This window comes from Sciurus carolinensis, chromosome 9, assembly GCF_902686445.1.
Source record: "Sciurus carolinensis chromosome 9, mSciCar1.2, whole genome shotgun sequence".
NCBI lineage: Eukaryota > Metazoa > Chordata > Mammalia > Rodentia > Sciuridae > Sciurus > Sciurus carolinensis.
The window spans coordinates 15,629,984-15,653,080 of record NC_062221.1 but is presented as its reverse complement, the minus strand read 5'-3'; the positions used below and the strand labels follow the sequence as shown (position 1 = coordinate 15,653,080).

The 23,097-nt window shown below is 51.4% G+C and overlaps 1 protein-coding gene across 8 annotated transcripts in view; it reads left to right on the top strand.

The window, feature by feature from the left end:
- Pxylp1 (2-phosphoxylose phosphatase 1) overlaps window positions 1-22,538 on the top strand; it is a 57,439-nt gene extending 34,901 nt beyond the window's left edge. For all 8 annotated transcript variants that reach the window (XM_047563967.1, XM_047563961.1, XM_047563962.1 and 5 more), the window contains 4 exons: window positions 5,567-5,725; window positions 6,581-6,707; window positions 15,104-15,243; window positions 20,195-22,538. In XM_047563967.1, the coding sequence (XP_047419923.1) occupies window positions 5,567-5,725; window positions 6,581-6,707; window positions 15,104-15,243; window positions 20,195-21,132 (1,364 nt within the window). In that variant the 3' untranslated portion in view covers window positions 21,133-22,538. The remainder of the gene's footprint in view (window positions 1-5,566; window positions 5,726-6,580; window positions 6,708-15,103; window positions 15,244-20,194) is intronic.
- The last annotated feature ends 559 nt before the right edge of the window (window positions 22,539-23,097 follow it).

Below are 23,097 nucleotides of genomic sequence, written 5' to 3'. Positions count from 1 at the left end.
GTCACCGACCTGTCTTTGTGCAAGTCAAAGTGACTCCCAGAGAGTGGGCTGGCAGCAGGCACCTAGCTGGAGCATGCCCACTGCCCCTGTGGATCACTGAGGTCAGAGAGAGAGGGATTTAGGGTAAAGAGAGAGGAGTACTGAATCCTGAAGGAAACGCCCACAAGCGTTGAGATGTGGAAAGCACAGTTGTCAATCGTGAGCAACCCGCCCTTGGCAGTTTGTGAGGGAGATACACAAGGTCAGGGGAGACGGTGGTGAAATTGTGCAGCTCCACCCTGGATCCACCTCCAGTCCGGCCCCTGATACGGCCCTTCTACAAATATGGCACCCCCAGCCCAAGTCAGGGCCCCTTCTCACTCTCGAGACAGCCCTCGCTCTCCCTCGAATGTGCGCCTGCCTTTCTCTATAAACTTCTGCCTGTGCCTTTCTCTGGCTCCTGCTGAAATTCTTTTCTGTCATGTATGCCAAGAACCCCGCCTGGTCCTGAGTTCCCCCTCTCCTCTGGGAACTCCTCCGACCCTTCTCTGGAGACATAGAGAGGTGACCTGAGGCTGGAAGGCCAGACAGGAGCCTGTAGCAAGGCTTGCACTGGTCAGTTAGGGCCCTGACTCCAGCCCTTTTCTTCCTTCTATTCTGTGGGGACAATAATAGAAAAAACAAAAATCAAAATAAGGAGATGGTCATTCAACAAAACATCTTCAGACAACTTCATGGTGTTGGCTACTGGACGATGTTTAACTGGGTCATTTTTTTGCCTCAGGCAGTTTGTCATTGACCACTCGTGGTGACTTCTCAACACTGCTTTACATCCAGATCTCCACTGACCCTTCCTGCTCCCCAGGTGGTCTGTGCAGGAGGTGACGTGGCTGAGGAGACCCTTTTCCTGGAGGTGTCAATGCTTCCTACTCTCTTTTTCTTGTCATCAGTGGTGGAAGGCTGGACGGACAGGTGCATAGCTACCATGCTTGAGCAGTTAACGGGCCTGGGCTTGCCGGCTGCAGGACCCTGTGTCCAAGGCCCACTGCCTGGCTGATGGGGACCTCTCCTTGAATCCAGGCCAACTGGACAAGTGGAGAGGGTCAGTGTGGCTTGTATCATCACAGCCACGGGGACATCTGCTGATGCTGCTCACAGAGGCACCCTCTGTGGATTTGGTACAGGGGGCGAGAGGGGGCTACGTGGAATGCGCCTGGCTCGGTGACGCTTGCTGGTTACTTCTGAGAGCAGGGCTGGGGAGATAGCTCAGCTGGTAGAGTGCTCGCCTCGCAAGCGCAAGGCCCTGAGTTCAATCCCCAGTACCGCAAAAAAAAATAAAATAAAATAAGAACTTCTGAGAGCAAGTGGCCCCAAGCATGAAGCCCCACAGATGAACGTTCTCTGCCAGTTGAGACCCCATTGGCATCTTTATACACGCGCTTTGTAGATGTGAGACGGGGTGAAAGTGATCCTCAAGGGGCCTTCTGCTTGGGGATCACAGCTTGGAGAAAGCGTGTGCCCACTAGTGCAGAGTTATCGGCGGCTCTTCTGAGTCTGTTATTCACGTTGGCCACGGTGGCACTGTGGCCCCAGGTTCTCGTTTAGATTCAAGAGATTTCTTTTCCCTGGGGACACCATGGGAACTTGTCCTTCCCTCCGCTGGCTTGGCCACCCTCACCCCTAACACCCTGGCTCCATTTCCCTTGCCTGATGGCTTCTGCACCGCTGTCATCTGCTCAGGGTCACCAGAGTTTCTGATTGTCCCATGGGGCAGCTGGAGGAGCCAGGGATGTGGACATGGCCAACTGGGACAAGCAGTGTCAGAATCCCAGGCTCCAGACGTCCCATCTCTCCCCAGCCTCCACGTCTGTCCCTCGGCCCCCTTTGTCCAGCAAAACAAGGCCAAGACCAGAGAGCTCACGTGGCAAGTGGCACAGAGCCAGCCTCCTGTCCACCTGGGACCAGCTCCTCCAGGCTGCTTCCCCGAGGAGGATCCTCGTCCTCTGAGGGTGCTGCCTGTGCGTCATCCCTGGTTGGCCAACTGGACCTGGCCTCCCGGGACCCCGAGGCGTCTTAACCAGCTGCACAGCCCGCCTGCCCCTCCTGTTCTCCTCACCACCAGCCCACTTCGGCCATGCGGACACGGCACGGGGGGCCTCCAGGAAGCCTGTCCTGGACCACCTCACGGCTGCTCCCTCACCCTCCACATTAGATACCAAAGCGATAGTTCTTCAGAAGCACAGAGCGCAGTTCCTGGCTCAAAGCAAGCTTTCAGTTCAGCCAGCGGGTGACAAGGAGACAGACCCCATAAAGGCATGGCCTCAGCCCTTGGGATGTTGGGTCTGGTTGGTGACAAACTGGGACACCCTGCTTACACATGCTGTGGTGTGTGATCCTAACGGCAGCAGGAACTAGGTGAACTCATAGAAGTAGGATGTGGGAACGGCCTGGAGATCAAAGGTGGGCTTCCCGGAGGAGGTGACTCCCAGGATCAGTGGTGGGGTTGGTAGGATTAGGGAGGAGGATGCAGTTGCCAGCAAGTAGAGGAGTTGGGGAGGGGGTTGCTCCCAGTCCCTCAGTACAATGAGAACCAAATTGGGGGATGAAGCAGAGATGGCACTGGGGAGACCTCTTGGGGCTGCTACTCCCACGCCTCAGAGCCGCCTGAGAATGCCTGACATTTGAGGTCCCCTGGAAGGGCCCCATGTGGACTGGCGCCATGCCCTGGTGGCTGACTCAGGAAGGCACGGATAGCGCAGGGTGATCTCAACAATCTGAACTAGTAGGTGAGGTCAGTGAGCCCAGATGAAGCAGCCGGAAAGATCTTTCTGGATGGAAGGTCTCCTTCTAATCATTACTGATCTTTACCTGTGGCTTCCAAACCACCGCTGCCTCGAGTCACACATAGGTCATTTGGGCCCAGTCCCCATGGTTCCCAAGTGGCAACCCCAGTAGACCTCACCCACATGCTTACAGAGAACCAGGGACACCCAGGAGCCCATGCCCCTCGGTCCGTGTCGTTCATCCAACAGGATCTGTTCCTCGCCCTGGCCCGGGTGCAGAGGGAATGTGCCCGTTCCATAGAGAGCAGAGGCAAGGACCGACAGGGGCGTGCCCACCGCAGGGGCCGGCCATTACGACGCCACCATGGGACATCTGCTCTTCTGTAGTCCCTTGCTGTGGCACTGACCGTGCAATAGTAAATGAGCTGCAGACACCTGAGCTGGATTAGCCTTTCTAGCTCCTCCAGCTGTGGAAAGAAGGTGACCCGAGGAGCAGCCAGAGTACTACTTCTGAGCTGGTGAAACCCTGCAGTTTTCTGATTGTTGCTTTAGTAATGCAAGTAATACATATCGAAAAAAATGACAGTAGCCAGACGCCGCAGTGCACACCTGTAATCCCAGTGGCTCCAGAGGCTGAGGCAGAAGGATCACAAGTTCAAAGCCAGCCTCAGCAACTTAGCAAGGCCCCAAGCAACTCAGCCAGACCCTGTCTTTGAATTAAATATTAAAAAGGGCTGGGGAATGTGGCTCAGTGGTTAAGTGCCCCTGGGTTCAATCCCTGGTTAAAAATTCTAAATAATAATATCTATGTGTAAAATACATGAATGCATGTTACATGTGCCTACCATAAATGTATCTACATATGTGTGTGGCGGGTATGTACAAGTATAGACATTTATAGAAAAGCAGAAATGCTTTGCACATCCCACTCCCAGCATTCCCCAGAGGAAGTCACTGCTGCGTGGGGATGGACATCCTTCTCTGTAAATGCCTGATCATCCATACGTTTGGATAAAACAACATTTTTTGTTGTCGTTGTTTACACAAAGAGGATTATATCAATGCCCAGTGACTTGTCTCATTCAGTGCTCTTAATTTGTCTTGGATTCTCTCCCCTGCCCCTTAGCTGGGGTAGAACACTGCGTAGTACAGATGCGGCATTCTGTCACGGTGGGTGTTTAGGCTATTTCCTTTTTCTGTTAGTGCAGAAGCCCTGCAGTGAGTTTCTGTGGCCATACATCTTCAAACATGGGAATTGGTACATGTGTCAAGTAGATTCCAAGGCAGTCGGGGCTCAGGCACCTGTAAAGCACCTGCTGAGTGCCTTCCAAAGGTGGTTCTCGCTTCCAATCTCACCTGCAGAGTGTGCAAGCCTCGGTTCCCCACGCCCTGGCTGATGCTGCCTCTTATCATCAAAACCTGACTTTCCAGTCTGATAGGAGAAAAATGATATCCCATTGATCTCGTGAATTACAAATAAGCTTGAGCATCTTTTAATTATTAATACTACCAGGGATTGAACCCAGGGGTGCTTTATCACTAAGCTATATCCCCAGCCCCTTATATTTTTATTTTTAGGACAGGATCTCACTAAGTTGCTTAGGGCCTTGCTAAGTTGCTGAGGCTGACCTTGAACTTGCAGTCCTCCTGCCTCAGCCTCCCAAGTCGCTGAGATTACAGGTGCCCCACCACTCCTGGCACTTTGGATAGTAATCATTTGTCTGTTACACATGTTGCAAACATTTTCCTCTCAGTGTGTCATTCATCTTTCATCTTTGTTTATGACATATGTCTGCCAAAGGGAAGTTTTAAATATTTATGAAAAAGAAATTAGGGAATTTAAACTGATTTAGACAAGTAGTTGGTTTCTGCTTCAACAATTGTGCAGATATATATATATATATATTATTAATATATGTATATTATATATATACATGTATATATATATATATATATATATAAAATGGTGATCAATAAACCTTTAGAAGTTAAACAGGTCTATGGATACCCTGTTTACATGTGTTTCCCCCAAAGGGTGGATGCTAAAAGTACAACTGTTATTGTGTAGGGTGTTCTAGAAAAATCTGTGATATGGCAGGATGTTTCCCAAACATGGAAAGATTGGGCACCCCTGAGAAAGAGGCTGTCCATGGAGGGACAGGTGACTGGGGAACCCCAAGTCGTCATTCACATAGACCAGCACCCAGAAGGGAAGAGCAAGCCTCTGCTGGTGTCTGTCTGCCTCTCGGAAGGGAAAGGAAGTCAGTGCCCTATCGCTATCATTTCTGACTCTGGTCACAGGTCCATGCCGACAAGGGACCAGGACACTGTGATTGACAGTTCAACCAGGTCACCGGGGGTGGAGATCTAATGGAAAGAGGGATGCTAGGTGGACAACCATGACAGGCCACAGGACGTCCCCTTGACCCAAAAGACGGCAGTAGGGAGAGTGAGTCTGGATGCAGAGGAGTGAGCTGGAATCAGGCTCCGTTGACCACCTACGTGCACCTTGGTCCTTGCCTCCCTTCTGTAAAGTGGTCTCAGGGAGATCAGTGTCTTGGTGAATGCCTGCGACTGGGCTCTGGGGACCTTGGGGCACAATTAGATGATATTAAGTGAGGCACATGAGACCCATGTCTACCACGTAGCAGGCGCTCACCAACGTCGGTTTTCCTTGCGTGGGGTCCGCCCTCATTCTGAGAAGAGGAGAGGTACTCAGGGAGACAGTTGGCCCCACGCTGTGCCAGCGCTGGCCTTGCACCTCGGGGACTGCGTTGTCATGACCTGCTCCGCTTTTCCCGCAGTCCACCTGATCCCAGTGTCGGCAGCTAGGAATGGAGCAAGCAGCAAGAGTCGAAAGAGGATCATGCCCGACCCGGTGACGGAGCCCCCCGTGACGGACCCTGTTTACGAAGCTCTCCTGTACTGCAACATCCCAAGTGTGGCCGAGCGCAGCATGGAAGGTAGGCCTGGCTGGGCCCCCTGACCTGGCCCTTCTTGATACTGACCAGAACACTTCGGGGACTAGTTCTCCAAGCAGCGCAGCGCAGTGGTAAGGAGCTGGCCTTCCTGGGCACAGAGCCTGCAGTTGCCACCAGGCCACATCCTGGGACCAGTTCCTGGGTCTTACTGTGCTCCCCTATAAGGCAGGGCTAGCTAGCGGTACCTGTATGCGAGATGCTGGTGAGTGAGTGACCGCTCTGAACGGCACACGACTCAGGAGCAGCCTGCAGAGATGTCTGCCGTTATCACACTCTGCTGGGCAAGATGGAGCACCAGCCCCAGCCAGGCTCCAGGGTGCTATCAGCTACTCCGCTTTTCAGAGTAGACCCAGGGTGGACTTCAGAGGGCCACAGGATGCCCTGCTGGTGTCTTGCCATAAAGGCGTGGGAAAATGCAGTTCCTCCAGCAGGCTTTGCTTTTCCGAGCGTGTCAGAGGCTGATGTGGAACACTTATGTGTTTGCACTGCGCCGTGTTTCATGGAGGATGTACAGCCCCAGCCAGCGTCTCCGGATTTCCGTGGGCCTCCCCCGGCTCTGCGTGTGAGTGAGGCTGCATCGTAGTCATGCCCACGCCGCACTGGCCTTCAGTTCCCAGCCACGTCCCCCGTCCCACCTATGGGGCTTCGGCCTCCACCCAGCACAGCAGCCCCTCCCACAACTCAGGCCTCTTGTTGGTGGCTCTGTGACCCCTTGGTGGCCCTGCTGCCTCCTCCTCTCATTCCCAGCACAGCCCGGCCAGGTTCCCCTCCAGTCCTCCTCTAAAAGGAGCAACACCTACCCAGCAATGATCCAGTGACTATTGGTTTCTCTCACAGGTCACGCCCCACATCATTTCAAGCTGGTCTCGGTGCAAGTGTTAATTCGCCATGGGGACAGATACCCACTGTATGCCATTCCCAAAACAAAGCGGCCAGAAATCGACTGCACTCTGGTGGCCAACAGGTAAACTCTACTTCTTTTTTAAAAAGTGTCTTGCCGGAACCTGCTCTCTCCTGTTCAGTGGAGAATTACAGGGCAGGGGAGCCTGACCTTCAGCCCTGCGTTGAATGTCATTGTACAGAGGAAATGACTGAGGCCACAGGGGTGGGAGCACAGCAGGGACACTGAGGCTTGAGCCTGCCAGTTCTGATGCCCACCCTCCCACCCTGCCGTGCTTCAGAGAGCCAGGCGGGACCCCATGAGCCCTGGCTTAGGAGTCCTGGCCCAGCTCCGCTGCTCCAGGGGGCAGCAGGCGAGTCCCTTGGTCTCTGAGCTCAGCTTCTCACCTCTGAAATGTGCTGACCCTGCCGGGTGGGGTGGGGCGTGAGCCAGGCAGTTCACAGGAAGGCAGTTCCAATGAGCAACGGCATCGCCCCTGAATGTAGGACAGTATTTCCACCATTTTATTTTCCCAGGAACAGAGACAGCCTGGTCTTGGTCGAAAACCCTTAGGATAAAAAACAATTGAATAGAAAGTGGAGATCGTACATGTGGAAATGGCCTAGGCCTAGAATGAGAAGCATAGTCAGCAATAAAATGATGGGCCCCGCGTGCACACGTGCGCCCGGCTGGACCGGATGACCTCGGGGACGGAGAGAAGTGCGGGGGAGGGCGTCATTTGGATGGAGTGCTTCTGGGTGCCAGCCTGGTGGGTCCGTGGATCACCTCCCTGCTGTGTTTAAAAAGCGGCCTAAACCCCAGAATCTCAGGTTCGCTCTCTGCCTCTCAAGCTCCTCACTGGCCAGGAGCGTGGGGAAGATGAAGTGAACCATCTTACATGTGAGCGTGAGGCTTTTCCGTGCTCTCCTCTGTCATCCTGGAGGCCACAGGCTGGCAGCCTGGTGTTGGTGTCTTCTTCCCTACAACCAGGAAAAGGGGCGTGTATCCTACATCCTACCATCTCACGGTTGGAAAACAGCCCGGGTGGAGTCCGGAGCACGTCAGAGCCAGGTGGACGCCGGCTGCTGCCTCCAGGCTGAGCCCCCAGTCTCTCGCCTTTCCCCAGACTGTCACAGAGACGCCCCGTGGGGAGCACCCCACTGCCCCCAGCCCCCTCCCTTCAGGCCTCTGCTCCCGCTGCATTTCCTGGTCCCCTGTCCCTGCTTGGCCCATTCTGACAGCTCCTTCAAGACCTCTTGAGATGCTTCCTCCTCCAGGAAGCCTCCCCAGCATCCTTGGGTGGCTCTGTGGCCCTGCTGGGTTACACTGAAAAGAGGGATTTATGGCAAGGGTGTCAGAATAAGCAAAGCGAGGGTTAAATGTCTAAAGCCCGCCCCTCGCCTGGCCTCAGTGGGGCAGGGCAGGGCTCTCACTGTGCTGGACGTTGACGCTGCAGTGCCGGCGGGTGGAGGGAGGGTGGCACAAGGTCTGGCTTGCGTCCATCAGGCACAGCAGGGTTTCGTGTGTTGGCACTGGTACAGCCGTGCCCTTGCCCACTGGCTGGATATCAGTCCTTTGATCAGACAGGGAAGCGGTGGACCACGAGGCCTCTAAGCTGGGCAGTGCAGGGCAGCCTTGAGGGCTGTGGATAATGAGCTTCATCCTCAGCAGCTCCCGGCATCCGTCTCTCTCTTTTTTTTTCATTGGTGTATTATAGTTATACATAATAGTGGGGTTCATTCTGACACATTCATAAATGCACATGACGTAGTGTGCGGGATGTCCATCACCAGGACTTCCCTGTATCCTCCCTCCTCCCTCCCCGACCCCCTTCCTTTACTCAACTGCTCTCCCTTTTATTTGTTTATTATTTATTAGTTGGTACGTTTGAATCACACATAAAGGTGAAATTCATTGTGATGTATTCACACGTGTACGTAGCAAAATTTGGTCAGTTTCATTCCACAGTTCTTCCTCTTCCCTCCCCTCCCCCTTCCCCCTCCATCCTTTCTCCATTCTACTGTTCCCCTTCTTTTTTCTCCCCCACCTTTTCTTCATTCCTGACTTTGCTCTAACTTCCACGTATGAGGGACAACATATGACAACATATGAGAGACTCTTGACGTTTTGAGTCTGGCTTATTTCACTCACATGATGTTCTCCAGTTCCACCTTTTTACCAGCCAATGACGTAGCTTCATTCTTGTTTATGGCTGAGTAGAACTCCACTGGGTGTAGGTACCACGATTCCCTCATCCGCTGATCTGTTGACAGACACCAAGCCTGGTTCTGTAACTCGGGATGACTGTGCTGCTGTACACACTGGAACGCAGGTATGGCTGTAGTATGCCCATCTCAGCTCTTTTGGATAAATACCAAGGGCTGGGGTAGCTGGGTCACCCCTTCTCTAACCGGGCTTTGCATTCCCAGAAGGCAGAATTTGATTCGCACAACATAGACCAGGGATCTGTGCCTAGACCAGTTAGCTGTTGCTAGAAGGTCTCTGGGGGCTGCTCTGTCAGGAAGGGTGCCCTTGGTCAGGGCCGCCCGGCAGAGTGCAGTGTGTCCCCTGTGTCCTGGGCACTGTCAGCTCGTCTTCCCAGCATGCTTGTCTCTGCCTCCCCTGACCATGGGCTCCTCAAGGGCTCACTGTCCCTGGATCACCAGGACCCAGCCCAGAGCTTGGCATGTGGCAGTTATTGGACTAGGTGGGTTGCAGATCCAGGACTTCAGTGAGAATCACAGGACATGGTGCCTGTGACGTGCCCCTCTCATGCACCTGGTGATGGATTCAAGCCTCAGCCATGGAATCCCGGGAGGCCTTCGCAGCGTGTCTGAGGATGGGCGGATCACTTGAGCTCCGCGGCCTCCGTGCTCCACTCTGGAGCGCGGGGATAATGATGCCTCCTCTATAGCACCTTGTGAAGTCCAGATAGGGCAATGGAATGAAGCATGCGGGCTAGTCCACTGACCTAACAAGTGGCCACGCGTCGCTGCCCACAGCAGCCTGGAGGCCTCTGGGCCCAGCCTCTTTCCCTCTCTGCAGAGGACCTAGTCAGCAGACCAGGCCATGTCCCAGGGCCCCTCATGCTGTCACCACAGTGACGGGACCCTCAGGTGGGGCTCTGGAGCTCCCAGTTGAGAGGCTCAGTTCCTGCGACCACTTGCCGGACTGCCTCTGTCTTTGTTCTCCTTTGCCTATTTTTATTTTACTGAATATTCTGTATTTGTAGGAGCTACTTGATATCCTTTGTGGAAGAGAGTGGAGCGTGAATGTTTAGTAACTGTAGTCCCCCCTCATCCGAGGTCCCCTCTCTGCTGTTTCTGTTACTCATGGTCAACAGCAGTCTAAAAATATTAAATAGAAAATTCTAGAAATAAACAGAAAGGCCACGTGCACATAACTTTTATGATAGCATATTGTTGTGACTGTTCTGTCTCATTGTTAATCTCGTTAATGTCTTAGTGTGTCTAACTTATAAACTAAACCTTATCGTAATGTGTGCAGGGGAAAGAATACAGCTTATGTGGCGTTTGGGACTGGCCACCATTTCAGGCATCCCTTGGTCATCTTGGAACATATCCCCCTCAGATAAGGGGGTACTACTGTGCTTAATGTCTTTTACTCAGTTCCATCTTTAAATACACACATCGAAGTGACAAGCTGGCTTGTCACTGAAGACACACAGAGTGAGGAGAGCCCAGTGTGGGTGAACCTGCTCTGGCCACTGACTGACTTCCCAGATCCACCTTCCATTTCAGCTTGTAAATTAGTAATGTGGCCGTGCGTGCAGGGTGCCAATGACTCTGGCCAGTGAAAGGGAAGCCTGGACCAGCAGGGAGCTCAGGCAGACAGGACCTGGTGGCCCCGACAAGCCAGTTACCTCAAAGTTTCTTCCCACATGGACGTGTCTGTGGCTCTCAAAGGTTTGGTACCTCTTGGTGAAGGCCACACACTTGATAGCGTCCCTCAGGGTACTCCGTTCAGCCAGCGTTCAAGTATTACCTGTTCATATACCATGTTTAGTAAATGCCTTTTTTACCTTCAGAAATAGGAACTAAACATGCATTCATAGATCTAAGGGAGGAAAGGACTCACTTCGGTCAGCACTCGTTCAACACACTTGAGTTCTGTGCTCCTGTCACGCACCAGGTACTGGCCCAGGAACAGGAACGTAAACGAAGCAAGGAGCCGGCCGAGAAGATCTGGAGAAGGGGGTCGCGGGGCAGGGAGCACGTTCAGGAGCCGAGGCTGGAAGGGCTGAGTCACAGGACTGAGGACAGCACCAGCACTGGCTGGACCCGGGAGGAGGGGACAGTGGGCTTGTGAAGTCACGGAGGGCAGCCCGTCTCCGTGTGGGGCAGGGAGAGGAGCACAGCGGGCAGGTCAGGAAGGAGCGTGTGCACGAGCAGGTCATCTGACAAGTGGCCCCTGGGGCAGGGACACCGACCTCTGCACATTGGGGGGTGCCGGAAAGCGTGGATCAGGACCCTCAAAGCGAGAGTCACAGGCCTGAGTGTGGAGCAGAGAGAGGTGGAAAGTAGGCCGTCCCGATGCTCCCAGTGCCGGCAGGGAGAGGAGGCAGGAAGTGACCGGGCTGTGCAGCAGGGGTTGGCAGCTGGTGGCAGGGTTAATGCTGTTAAGGGACAGAGGTCCAGAGGGGACACGTCTGGGAGCGGGGTCTGCATTCTAAACAGTCTCCAAGGCCTCCGTGCGCCTCCTCGGCTGCCCTCTGGCCGCCCCTGCTGCTGCCTCGCCCTCCCTGGGCCACACGCTCCCGGCTCTCCAGGGGCACGTGCTCTTTGAACGGGAAGCTGGATCTCAGGGAAGGGCAACGCCATGGAGGGGCGGGACCACTAGACCTGGTGGGTCTGATGGCAGATTAGCAGGGGCACTGTGTCCAGGTTCCAATGGCTCATCTCCTGGGAGTGCCGCCCTCCCTGGAATAGAGAGCACGGAAGAAGGGAGGCGGGGAGGGAAGCTGTGACCGCAGTGAGCCGTCTTCAGGCATTCTGGTGACGCCTTCCCGTCAGAGCAGGCCCTGTCATTTGGGGGCTCGGGAGCACCGTCTTGCTGGGAGACGGGGGTCATTTGACAGGGTTGAGCATGTGGGTGGCAGTTAAACTGGGGGTTGAGTGGATCACGGTCAGAAGCCGCAGAGTGGGGAAAGGGCTGGAAGCAGTCTCTGGAAACACCCTTCCGTCCTCCACACTGAGGAGAGAGGCTGGGGCGAGGCTGAGGTGTGCCAATGGGAGGATCGGGAGAGGTGGGAGAGCAGAGGCCTGTGGGGCCGTTACTCACGTCAGGTAGAACAAAAAGGTCCGGGAAGGCAAAGACAGAAAAGCACACGGGGGTTGCCTTTTTAGAATTGCATTTTGTCAAGATTATAAATAATGAATTTTTTCACCAGCATAAATGTTAGAAATCTGGTGTGAACCCATTCCTGTTCCCAGCCAGGTGGGTTTGGGGCCTAGTTTTCTGGTAATGATGCTACTGTTCTCTGCTCCCGCTCACTTGAACGTCGCGTGCAGAGCTCAGAAATGCCTCAACAGCCACTACGCATAGCACGTTTTCTCCTGAGTGTAGAGACTGGCGTTGGGGCTCATAAAGAGGTAAGAGCAAGGCACATAAAAATGTGAAAAGGACTCTGAAGTGAATGGTTTGAAGGCTTTAAATCATAGTGCTTTCGGTTCTTTCAGATTTCAGTATGAAAGCAGATTTCCAATGAGGCTGCAACGAATTTTTGCTGAAAAAAAAAGTGCATCCACATAGACATGATCATATCTCCGTTATTCAGGACAAATCTGGGCCATGGTAACAAAGAGACTCAAGAATACATTGCCTTAGACAGGCGCAGTGACTCACACCCATAGTCCCAGTGACTTGGGAGACTGAGGAAGGAGGAGTGCAAGTTCAAGGCCAGCCTCAGCAACTTAATGAGGCCCTGAACAACTTAGCAAGACCCTGTCTCAAAACATAAAAAGGACTGGGGATGTAGCTCGGTGGTAGAGCACTCCTAGGTTCAATTAATCCCCAGTACCACCCCCTAAAAAAAAAAAGCATTGCCTTAAATAATAAAGAAGTTCATCTCTTTTAGGGGCGGGGGCAGGGTGAAGGTATGAGATAAATGTTCCTGCTCCTGTGTCTCGCCTCCACCTGGCCATTCAGGACTCCAGATTCCTTCCAGGTATTGATTCCATCATCCTCTGAGGATATTGAAATAGTTGGTCTGGGTTGCTGCCATGCCTCAATAGCAGCCAGAGGCGAGGAAGGGAACGCGAAGGGGGCCTTCACCCCACAGTGGCATACAGCCTTCCATTCTGTTGACGAACACTGAGTCATGTGGCGCCGTCTAACCTCTAGCTCAGAAATGGGATCTAACCAAGTTCCCAAGGGACTATAGATCCTAGGGTACCATTGGTACTCTCGCCTACAATAGTGTTTGTTTTTAAGATTTCCATCAAAAGCTGCATGTTTTAATAAACACGGTGGGAACTCATCCTATCATCACTACGGATCATAGAAGGCTTGGCGTTCGCATGAGGCTGGAACCTTCATCGTTGAACCCATCCCTGCGTGGTTTGGGCACATCTACCTTGTGCTCGGTGCCCTTTGGGCTCCCTGGAGCCATAGAACAGGCAGGCAGGGCCAGGTGGTCAGATCCAGAACAGATCCAGGGACTCAGGTCCCCTAATCCTTCTCCTATTAAAAACACTGAGCCATCTGTTATCTGTTTTGTGAGGGGAGTTTTTTTTTTTTTTTTTCCATGAATCTTTGTCTTTCCATGCAATAAAAAAAAGGTAGTGATGGATACAATTAGATATCAAAGCACCATTAAGCAACCGGAGGCCCTGGGACATCTCAGCAAACATCCAGTAGTGAAATTCCATTGCTCAAGTTGGCAGCAAAACTTTCTCAAATCCTCAAAAATCACCAACCTGAAATAATGACCTGGAGCAGAAATCCAACGCCTGTTGGTGGATAGTCTTGGTGTTCAGATGGATTGGTAATGGTGGCTCACTGTCAGTCTGGGCATTTCGTTTCCTAGTTTGCAAACATTGGTGTGCTTTAGCCTCAGGCAAAATGCAATTCTCTCTGTTTGTATGGAAAGACATAATTCCCTGAAGTCAGGCAGGGTGATTTATTAGACTCTTCTGCATGTCGGGATGAATATTCTCTCATTTTAAAACATATTTTTTATAAAAGATGGATTTTTTTTCAGCTTTATGTTTTTGAAAGATAATAAACTCATTTTGACAGCAACATTTAAGCATCACCAAAGCTAACTGGGCGTTCAGACCGCAGGGGTTTGCCATAGAATGCTTTATCTTTGCTTCTTGCTGGTACTTGTGCAGTTTTGTTGAGAACTCTCTGTCCACTTTTGTTCAGCTTTCATGGGCCATTTCACTGCTCAAAGAAAATCTGTGTATGCTCACAAGCCATTTCATTATTCAGGGGCAAATTATATCTTCACTGAGCCACCCATACCTCGTGGCAGAAAGGTAGATCTTTTCAGACCTCATAAACTTTTCTAGCACTTTCTCGCCACCCCACATTAATATGGGCAAAATGCATGTTGAACTATAAAAACTGACAGAGATCTTGGATGTCTGGTTCAGTTTCCAGAGGTCAAAGAAAGGAAGGATGAGGGTTAGCCAGGTCACGGTTGGGGTGGACCATCTCGGAGGAAAGGACATGGAGGAGGGGTGCTGTGGAAAAGAATAAGGTGTGCTGTGTGTTGGGGGGACCTGTCGGCCTCATGTAACAGAGGACGCTACTGGAGACCAGAGGGCTGAGCAGGCGAGGAGCCTCACGTGGGGCCGTGAGAGACCCTTTCCAGAATGTGGCTGTGTGGAAGGCTATGACCCGGCAGAGGTGCCTCTGAAGTCCATCCCTCTGGCTGTGCAGAAGGTGGGGGAGGAAGGGCAGGTTAACCTGCAAGGCAGGGAGGGGCCCAGTGCCATCCAGACAGAAGCTACCTGAGGCCAGAACCCAGGGATGCAGGCGGAGGAGACAAAGAAGCACCAGGTGGAAGGCTCTGCGAAGTTGGGGGCCAGATGGCAAGGGAGTGGTGGGGACAACCCTCGCCCTGGGGCAGGCTGCTGCGTAGGTGTTGGTGGCCTCTGTGGGGACAAGGCTGGAACAGGGCAAAGCCGAATCCCACAGGACAACATTCGGTGCCAGGTGGGGCTCAGGCTGACCTTACAGAGAGGGTTTCTCCCGTGGGGAGCTGTGGGTGAATCGTAATGAAACTGCATTTTAAAAGTGACTGAGGGGCTGCGGATACAGCTCAGTTGGTAGAGTGCTTGCCAGTCAAGCATAAGGCCCTGGGTTCAATCCCCAGCACCGCAAAAAAAAAAAAAAAAAAGTCTAAAACAAATTGAGCCAGACCCTGTTACTGTGGGCGAGAAAGGTCTTGGTGCTGAACTCCGGGCTGTGTTTGAAGCATTCTGACCCAGTTTTCTGTGTTGCCTCCTTAGGAAACCATATCACCCTAAACTGGAAGGTTTCGTGAGTCACATGTCCAAGGGATCGGGATCCTCTTTCGAAAGCCCCTTGAACTCCATGCCGCTTTACCCCAACCACGCTCTGTGTGAGATGGGGGAGCTCACGCAGACAGGTACGTGACTCCTCCACCACCAGCCCTCCCTCTGTCCACACTAGGGGCCGGTACCCTGGGTGAGGTGCTGTGGGACACAGAGGGGGATCGACTGCCACCTCAGGGTGCTCCCAGGCTCCCAGGTAGCTGATGAAACATCCGCTTTCTTAATATTAAAATCAACTTCCTTCTTACTACAAAAGCAATGTCTGTTCACGAAGAGAATTGACAAGACTCTGAGAGCAAAAGAAAGCACCACAGTCCCAGCAAAGAAACAGGCCCTGACGGGTCATCTTTCTTCCTGTGCGTATGCAGGTGGGCGCAGGCAGCGCAGTATCTCACTAACACACTCGTGACCACTTTGTCACTTAGGAGTCTGTCACGGGCATCTCTCCCTGTCCATTACTGTTCGTCCCCGTGACTGTGATGGCTGCGTGGGGCTCCCTTGGGAGGGCCCGTCATTCACTTAACCAACCTCACTTTCTCACGTCTTGCCAACCAAGCTCCCGCCTCAAGGCACGAGATCTCAGGGAGGTCTTCCTGTGGTGGACGCGGCTGTGCACCGAGGATGTTTGGCTGACCAGAGTCCCCACGGAGCCCAGCTTTGCCTCGACAGCCTGGTCACAGCCCAGTGGGGTCAGGTCACCGTCAGGGGAAGCTGCTGAGTTCGCTGCAGGGTGACGTCTGCTGGGAAGAAAAGGACCTGGTTCTTTCCCCAGCGGGTTCCAGGGTCCTGGTTCTTCAGTCTGGACCTCAAGGGACCTTTGCGTGGTCACCAGCCTCTCTCGGGGAATCGAGAGGACCAACACCATGCTCTGGTCCCTCGTTCTGTCGGCATCTTGGGGCCTGAGTTTAGACGGAAGGAGGGTCTTTGTCCTAGGGTTGATCCTGCTGGGTTTTGCCAGGTTTTCAAAGCCATAACTGGTGGGGAAATGAGGGCAGGTGACAGTGGGGCAAACAGAGGCTCTGGAGGACCCGCCTTAGCTAAAGAGTTGTGTTAAAGGCCTTGGGCAGTTGGTCCCAGGCACAGGAACTCTGTGATAGTTTAGAACAGGGGTCCTCATTTTACCGGATCCAGAACCCCCTCTCATTCACAGATATTTTATTCTCCCTCAAATATCCTGAAGTGAAAGTTCTAAATAATGTGACCCTTCTAGATACTCAATATTTTAGAAGTTCTCTCAGGACACCAACTGAACCAAACAAAAGGAAACTAAGTTGTTATATAATTCTTTGTATCTCAGTATAAATGCTTGAGAGCTGCTACAGTAGGAAATCAAATGAAGTACTCAGATGTCCTCCCTGAGTGTGCCTTGGTGACCGTGACAGCTACACAGGCAGATGATTGACACCACATGTCAGTTTGTGGGTTTTCTGACAAGTTCTGAACAGAACAAAGTTCCTCCCTTAATTCGTATTGCCTCTCTGGAAATTCAGTGGGTGTTAACTTTACACAAAAGCAATTTTATGTTTATGGACACAAAAAAAAACAGTTATATTCTAGACTGAAATATTTGAACAGGTTTTCACCATGGAAGAGTCTCATGGTAGATTCATGTCATGTGGGGCAGAACACCTGTCCCTCATGAAGACTGTGTAGCCCCCTGTCCCCACCCACCGTGCCAAGAAGGCCCTCCCCTGTTATTGTGCTGACTCTAGCCCACGACCCTCGCTGAGGGCAAGACCATACTTGCTGGTTAGCCTCTCTGGTTGTGAACAGCAGAAACCAACTCAAGTGAAAAGGGAAATTTATTCTAAGAATTCAGGGGTGACTCATAGAGTCCAAGGGCAAGAATGCGGCCAGGGCTCCAGACACTGGAACCAGGAATAAAAGGCTGGTTCACCCCTGCCTGCTGCTGTGGCTTTTTGCTGAGTGTCTGTCAACACAGTAGCAGTAAGAGCCACACCCAGAGACGAATTTGCAAGCCCAGAATCTTGAGAGAGAGACTCCACTGGGGTCCTCGGGGGTCCCAGCCGAGGTACTGGAGGCCCGGCCTGTGGGTCCAGCCTGTGGCCCAGGCTGGGTGCAGGGGAGCTCACACACTTAGAGGTGGTCACTCCTTTGGACTTTTCTTCTCAAGTGATATATCACCATCTTCCTTCTCTAAATGAGCGTGACTCTGAGGATCATTTCTTCGGTACCATTTACTCCTGTTCCTTCATTCTCTTTAATGGTCACTTGCATCTTCTATTTTAAATGTCATTAAAAATGCCTGGCTGTTGTAATAGTCATGTTTCACTGGCACACTTGTGGCACCCCACGGTGACTACATGGAATGGCTCACCCACGCCTGCTCTGCTCAAGAGGCCCTGGCGGTGGCTGAGTGTGGAAAGCCTGGATGAGCAGGGCCCTCTCTGTGCCCGTCCCAAGGGGGCCCTGGGGCTGTGTTACACGGCTAGGGCCTTCTGGGAAACTGAGGCAGCACAGAGGTCCCCCTTCAAACCCTGATTCTTGCAATCAAGTCAGAAGGAGTTCAGACATGCCGCTCAGAGTAACAGGAATGAATTTATTGGAAGGGATGGGAAAGGGGAAAGGGACATCCTCAAGGAGAGAGTGGGTCCTCTCAGAGAGGAGAGGGACAATGGGCCTCTCCTGTACTCCAGTTTTATTGGGGGGTCCCAGAAAAGTTTCCAGAGAGTCCCACCCAGGTCCACCACTTGACTCTTGACTGACGGCATGATGACCTCAGACTTTGAAGTCCCACTGGTATGACAACTCTAGGCCACTTTGGCCATACTGACCGACTCTAATTGGATTCTTAACCATAAACTCTTAACAGATTTTCTGGTTAGGAGGAATGACCCTTATCTCCCTGAATTCCAGGATCTGGTCTGTGTAAGTGTCACAGAAGTCTCCCCCTTCAGGGTAACTTGGGTTCCTTTTATCAACATTATCTCAGGCCTGCATTTCTCCCGTAGTGAACGGGTAATTTGCTGAGGAATGTGACGCATCCTGTCCACTGCAGCCAGGCAGGGCTGCAGCTAAATTACTCCTTGGAAAAGAGAGCATGTGGGTGTTAGCACCGTAGGCCCAGTTTATAGAATTATTCCCTTAACCTCGTGTCCCCACCACTCATGTCTGGCTGTCCCCTATCAGCTCTAGCAGAACAACACACATGGAAAGAACTAGAATACTGGAAGCTGAAGGTCTTAGCCAATCAACACAGGTCTTGAGATCAGACAGACCTCTAAAATGGGCCTCCTGGTCTCTTCCTAGCAGGTCTGGTGGTAAATTACATTAGCTGGTATGTGTATCTAGTGCTTTTCAGGGTCCTCGGCTGTGGCAGTCTCTTCTCTAGTGCAGCTAATGTCACGGAGGTCCCACAGCACAAGGGAATAGGAAGGAAATATTAATTGGACCTGGGAGAGGAAGAAGGTGCTGGCTGAGGGCCTCTCTAGGCAGAGAAGCTTGCGTGTGGAGAGGATAAGGAGCCCTAAATGGCTAGAACTTCATGTTTCTGCGCGAAAACATAAGGGAATGCACCGAGCAAGGGCTAAGAGCACAAAATTGGGACCAGACGGGGCCTTGGCTTTTGGCTGTACCACTTCTTAACTGTGAGTGGCTCAGGACTTCAGTTTGCTCATCTGTCAAGTAAGGAAAACGGGAGTAATGATGGTAATACGCCTTCTTCATTGGGCTTTTGTGGGATTTAAATGAGAAAGGCCCAGCACGCAATAAGTACTCCCACCTTGAATATAGCTAGACTAATATAATATGATATACTACATCCAGATTTTCCATATTCACCATTCATGGTTTACCTCTGTCTGCAAAGCATTTTGCAGCTGCCCAGCCCGGGTCCTGGGGGAAATCTGCTCTCAATGCTCTTCATTCACAGGGGGACCCAGACACCGTTTGTGCTTGTGGCTGAGCTAATCCCCATCCGGGCCAACGCTCTTCCCTCCGTCTCACGCTTTCCAGCCTAAGTTGCCTGGTCATGGCCTGGGTCTGTCCAAACCACTGGGCGGCTAAATAAGTGACGTCACTGGTCACGGGGCCTGTGCGTGGTTCATGCCCTCAGAGGATTTACAGCCATTATTCAGATCACATCCCCTCACGTCCTGCAGCCTGGAGCTTGCTTCTGTCTTGGGTTGCCTTCTCCCGCTTGAATACAAACCTTTTCCATTTTTCTTTGAAGTTCACTTATTGTGCCGTGGCAGTGCAAAACCAAAAGGACACTCAACTGTCATTTAAAGTCCTTGCTTCTACCCATGTTCCATCCACCTTCATTTCTGCTCCCCCATCGTTCCCGGGAAACCATCGGTGTTCATTTCTTATACATCCTGGCAAAGTCCCTGTATGTAAAATGCAGCCTCTGGGAATACACATTCTAGCTTTCCATCTTTTTTTTTTTTTTAAGGAGCACAATAAACATACCGTGCTTTGCTTTGCTTTTTAGAAATATTCTACTAGGTATCTAAAAGATCCTGCAAAATCATACAGAGCACGTCCTTGTTGACGAGCAGATCTGGGCAGAATGGCCTCCACAGGTTAGCAGAGAGCCTTTGGTTGGGCATTCTAGGGGAAATAGTGAAGGAGGGAATTGTCCCTGCAGTGAGGGACAACTGGCAGTCATCTCCACCTGACAGATTCTGGGGAGCCGTCCCCACACACAGAACTGTTGTGTCCCCAGGCAGGAAGGAGAAAGCTGTCCTTGGGGCCATGCCAGTCTCAGCCTAGATGACCCCGGGCTGGGCGATTCGTGCCCTCTACAGCCGGCCAGTCACAGTGCTTCTCTCAGGAAAGAGGCCAGCCCAGCAGGAGCGAGGGAGGGAGGCAGAAGGTCCTTGTGTTCATCCCCTAGGGGACCCCCGTCACAGGCTGATGTGAGCCCATCCTTGCCGTTTCCTTCCTGTAGGGCTTCGGGCTCCATTCTGTTATCTTCCTGGGTCTGAAATGTTCCAGACTTCCCCTTACCGTCCCCTTGGCTAAGCTGGTGGTAAGGGAGGCCCATGTCACCCTGTGTTTCAGGAATCGTGCAGCATTTGCAAAATGGCCAGCTGCTGAGGGACATCTACCTGAAGAAACACAAACTCCTGCCGAGCGACTGGTCCGCGGACCAGCTCTACCTGGAGACCACCGGGAGGAGCCGCACCCTCCAGAGTGGGCTGGCCCTGCTCTACGGCTTTCTCCCAGACTTTGACTGGAAGAAGATTTATTTCAGGCACCAGCCGAGTGTGCTCTTCTGTTCTGGGAACTGCTATTGCCCTGTGAGAAACCAGTATCTGGAAAAGGAGCAGCGTCGCCAGTACCTCCTGCGGCTGAAGAACAGCCAGCTGGAGCAGACCTACGGGGAGATGGCCAGGATCGTGGACATCCCCACCAAGCAGCTCCGGGCCTCCAACCCCATAGACTCCATGCTTTGTCACTTCTGCCACAACGTCAGCTTCCCCTGCACCAGAAGCGGCTGCTTCGACATGGAGCACTTCAAGGTGATCAAGATGCACCAGATAGAGGACGAGAAAGAGAGGCGCGAGAAGAGGCTGTACCTTGGGTATTCGCTGCTGGGAGCCCACCCCATCCTGAATCAAACCATCGACCGGATGCAGCGCGCTGCCGAGGGCAGGAAGGACGAGCTCTTTGCCCTCTACTCTGCCCACGACGTCACTCTCTCACCAGTTCTCAGTGCCTTGGGCCTTTCGGAAGCCAGGTTCCCGAGGTTTGCAGCCAGGCTGATCTTTGAGCTCTGGCAAGACAGAGACAAGCCCAGTGAGCATGCGGTCCGGATTCTTTACAATGGGGTCGACGTCACATTCCATACCTCCTTCTGCCAGGATCACCACAAGCGTTCTTCCAAGCCCATGTGTCCTCTTGAGAACTTGGTGCGCTTTGTCAAAAGGGACATGTTTGTGGCCCTGGACAGCAGTAGTACTAATTATTATGATGCCTGTCACAGGGAAGGAGTCTAAGGGTACCCGGTACAACACGGTAGTACCTCTACTGAAACAGAGGGCTGGGCAGGGTTGGCTTCTGCTTCTGTCTGTTGCTAAAGGTACGAGAGTATTGATTTTTAAAGGTGAAAAATTGCGTTTGGGAGCCACAGAGGTGGTTCGGACTGAACACGAAGCACACTGTCATAATCTGGTATGTGAGTTACTTGGTACAGGATGGCCAGTACACAAGAAAACAGAAGGTACTTGATCATAGCCAGACCGCTGAGAAGGCCAGATGAATACCCACTATCCAAAGTTGCCAATCAAAGTTTGTATTCTTTTGGCCTGCCATAGAACCAGCAAACCTTAGCCAAAATTTTCTTAATCTCGGACACTTTTACCTCGCCCTCATTGAGTGAAAAATTTCCAGAAGAGATTTGTCTAAAACAGGGGTTGGCAGATGTTTTTCCATAAAGGGCCAGAGAGTAAATATAATACACTGTGCAGAACAAAAGGCCACACTCCATCTCTGTCACAGCCTCTCAGCTCTTCCCTAGCCACGTAAAAGCAACCACAGACAACCCATAAAGAAGTGAGCGGAGTTCTGTGCACGGGCCACACAAAACAGGCGGTGGCCCACGGTGGCTCACAGGGTACACTGTGCTGACCCCTGGTTTAAAAAACAGGCTCTACTATAATTGCACTCTCAGCACTTTGAGAACCAATTGAATACCAAGAATTATTCAATGGTTCCTCCTGTAACTTCTACTAGAAACACAGAATCTGGTCCGACACTAACAAAACATGAGGGGGGAGAAAGCATCGAATCCGAACAAATCATAGAGAAATGGCTAGAACCATACTTGATGTTCATGATGATTGTGGTACAAGATAGTTTTAAGTATGTTTGAAATATCTGTCTGCTGTAGTCTATTTGCTGTGTATGCTGAAATTTTTGTATTCCATTTAGTATTTTTATAGTCTGGGAAAATATTTTCTAAGTCCCGTTTTAGACATGCTCTTATTCCTATAGTAATATTCAATTTGCTGTACCTTGGTGGTTGGAAGAAGGCCAGAAGCTGAATTCAGACTTTTTTTTCCAAAATGACTAATGACGGCTCGTTCCTTTTGACAAGCCCTAGAACTGGATCGATTTTTAAACCATTTTCGTCAATTTCAAATGGCAAATTCCGATTGATTTTTAAATACGTTTTTAGAACTTTGTTACTAGATAATTAAATAATCTTTTAAGGTATTTTATATATTAGGAGCAATTACTATTAAATCTGTGATTTTGAATTAATGGTGCTAGTTCTCTTCAAAGAAATGTAAAGTCCAAGTGAGATTCTCCAGTGGTTTGGTGGAATTCCAGCCCCTTCTTGATTTGTCCAATGTTGCATTTGAACACATCTGTTTCTATAAATAAATTTTTGAAGAATACTTATCCTGTGCAACTGGTCTGGACCGTAAGTCACTCAAGTTCTTTTCAAGTGAGAAATGATACTTTTAAAATTCATCTTACCTGCAGTGTTTAGTGCTGAGAATCATCTCCTCTCTGGAGCATTTAAAGCCTCTTCAGATTTCTTGCACCCACTTGCAATATATCTGAATTAGAATGGCTGATTAAAAACAGCTTGAAGATTTTTTAAAAAAGCAAATTTAAAGACTTTAAAAAATTAAAAAACAAACAAACAGCAATTCTTGCCAAGCATGTTGGTGCACGCCTGTAATCCCAGCCAGCTCGGGAGGCTGAGGCAGGAGGATGGCAAGTTCACATCCAGCCTCAGCAAAAGCAAAGTGCTAAGCAACTTAGTGAGACCCTGTCTCAAAATAAAAAATAAAAAATGACTGGGGATGTGGCTCAGAGGTTAAGTGCCCCCCAGGTTCAATACCTGGTACGAAAAAAAAAAAAATCGATTCTTAACATCTGTCAGTAAAAGTAAATGATTTGGCTCTGAACCAACATCAAAAATGTAGATGATGTTTTACCTCCTGTGACTG